This window comes from Penaeus monodon, chromosome 33, assembly GCF_015228065.2.
Source record: "Penaeus monodon isolate SGIC_2016 chromosome 33, NSTDA_Pmon_1, whole genome shotgun sequence".
Lineage (NCBI taxonomy): Eukaryota > Metazoa > Arthropoda > Malacostraca > Decapoda > Penaeidae > Penaeus > Penaeus monodon.
In genome coordinates this window covers 11,251,687-11,252,744 of record NC_051418.1, presented here as the reverse complement: position 1 = coordinate 11,252,744, position 1,058 = coordinate 11,251,687, and the positions used below count along the sequence as shown (strand labels likewise).

General features: G+C 44.0%; 1 protein-coding gene across 1 annotated transcript in view; it reads right to left on the bottom strand.

The window, feature by feature from the left end:
* LOC119594245 (A-kinase anchor protein 17A-like) overlaps positions 1–1,058 on the bottom strand; it is a gene marked incomplete in the record, with an annotated part of 9,101 nt that overhangs the window by 4,174 nt on the left and 3,869 nt on the right. The window contains 3 exon segments of the mRNA XM_037943314.1: positions 6–109; positions 305–616; positions 821–979. Of these exon segments, the coding sequence (XP_037799242.1) occupies positions 6–109; positions 305–616; positions 821–979 (575 nt within the window).

Below are 1,058 nucleotides of genomic sequence, written 5' to 3'. Positions count from 1 at the left end.
TACGCAGCTTTTCCTCAGCTTCACGCTCTACGGCCTGTAGCTTTTCTCGTTCAGCTGAGCGTTTTTTGATTGAGTACTCTGACAGGTGCTTGGTCTTGTCAAAGTCCACCTGGAAAGAATTGTTTTTTATTAAGTTCTCTCTCCCCTCCAGTTTAGCTAATAACAATTCCTCATCATGCAATTTAGACCCCACTTCAAAATTATACAAAACAAGATAAAGAAAACTTAGTAATACCAATAATCTAAACAATGTGAGAAGAGGGAAGCATTCTCCTTCACTAACCAGTAACAATGCCAAACCCACCTTTATGGTTGCACTCCATGCCTTGTCCCCTTCAAGGAAGACTAGCTTCTTGCCCTGCAATGCATGCATACACTTGGCAAAGCCTATGTACTCCTTGAATTGCACATAAGCCTCAAACACCAAGTCCTGACCAAAGCTGAAGGTCTTGATACCATTGATAGAGGCTGACATTTTCTTGCGGTACGGGTCGCAGAGGGGGATGTCCACCGCTCTGATCTCCCCAAAGGAAGCCATCACTTTGCTGAGGACATAATCGCTGGGCTTGTTGGTGTCGGCATCGTTGATATGTGCAAACCAGCGGCATGGAAGGTCCTGCAAAAGTAACAAAACATACAGGAGAGGTAAGTCTATACTTTAAAATATAATCTGTATAGTATATGTACTACCAATCTATACATTGATATCGTTATAGCACAGCATTAATCTAAACTTGCATAATAATAATCTGTTCCCTGCAACCAAACCCAAGCCACATAGAAACCATGCTAAAAGGTAAAACATCAAACCAAAGATTACCTGGAAGTGCACTGTATCTGGTCTCTCTCCTGGCTTCATCTCATTCATGTGCTTTGCGTCCCTGAAGTAGCTGTCCCAGTCATGGCGTGAGGGGAAGGGGGCCTTGGCCTCCGTCGCTCTGATCTTCAAGAGGTCGGAGAACCCACTCAGCTTGATGCCCTGTTGAGCAAGTGGAGTTACAGGGTTGTGTGGCAAGGCTAGATGAACTATGTAACTATCTATCTCCATTTCTATCCCA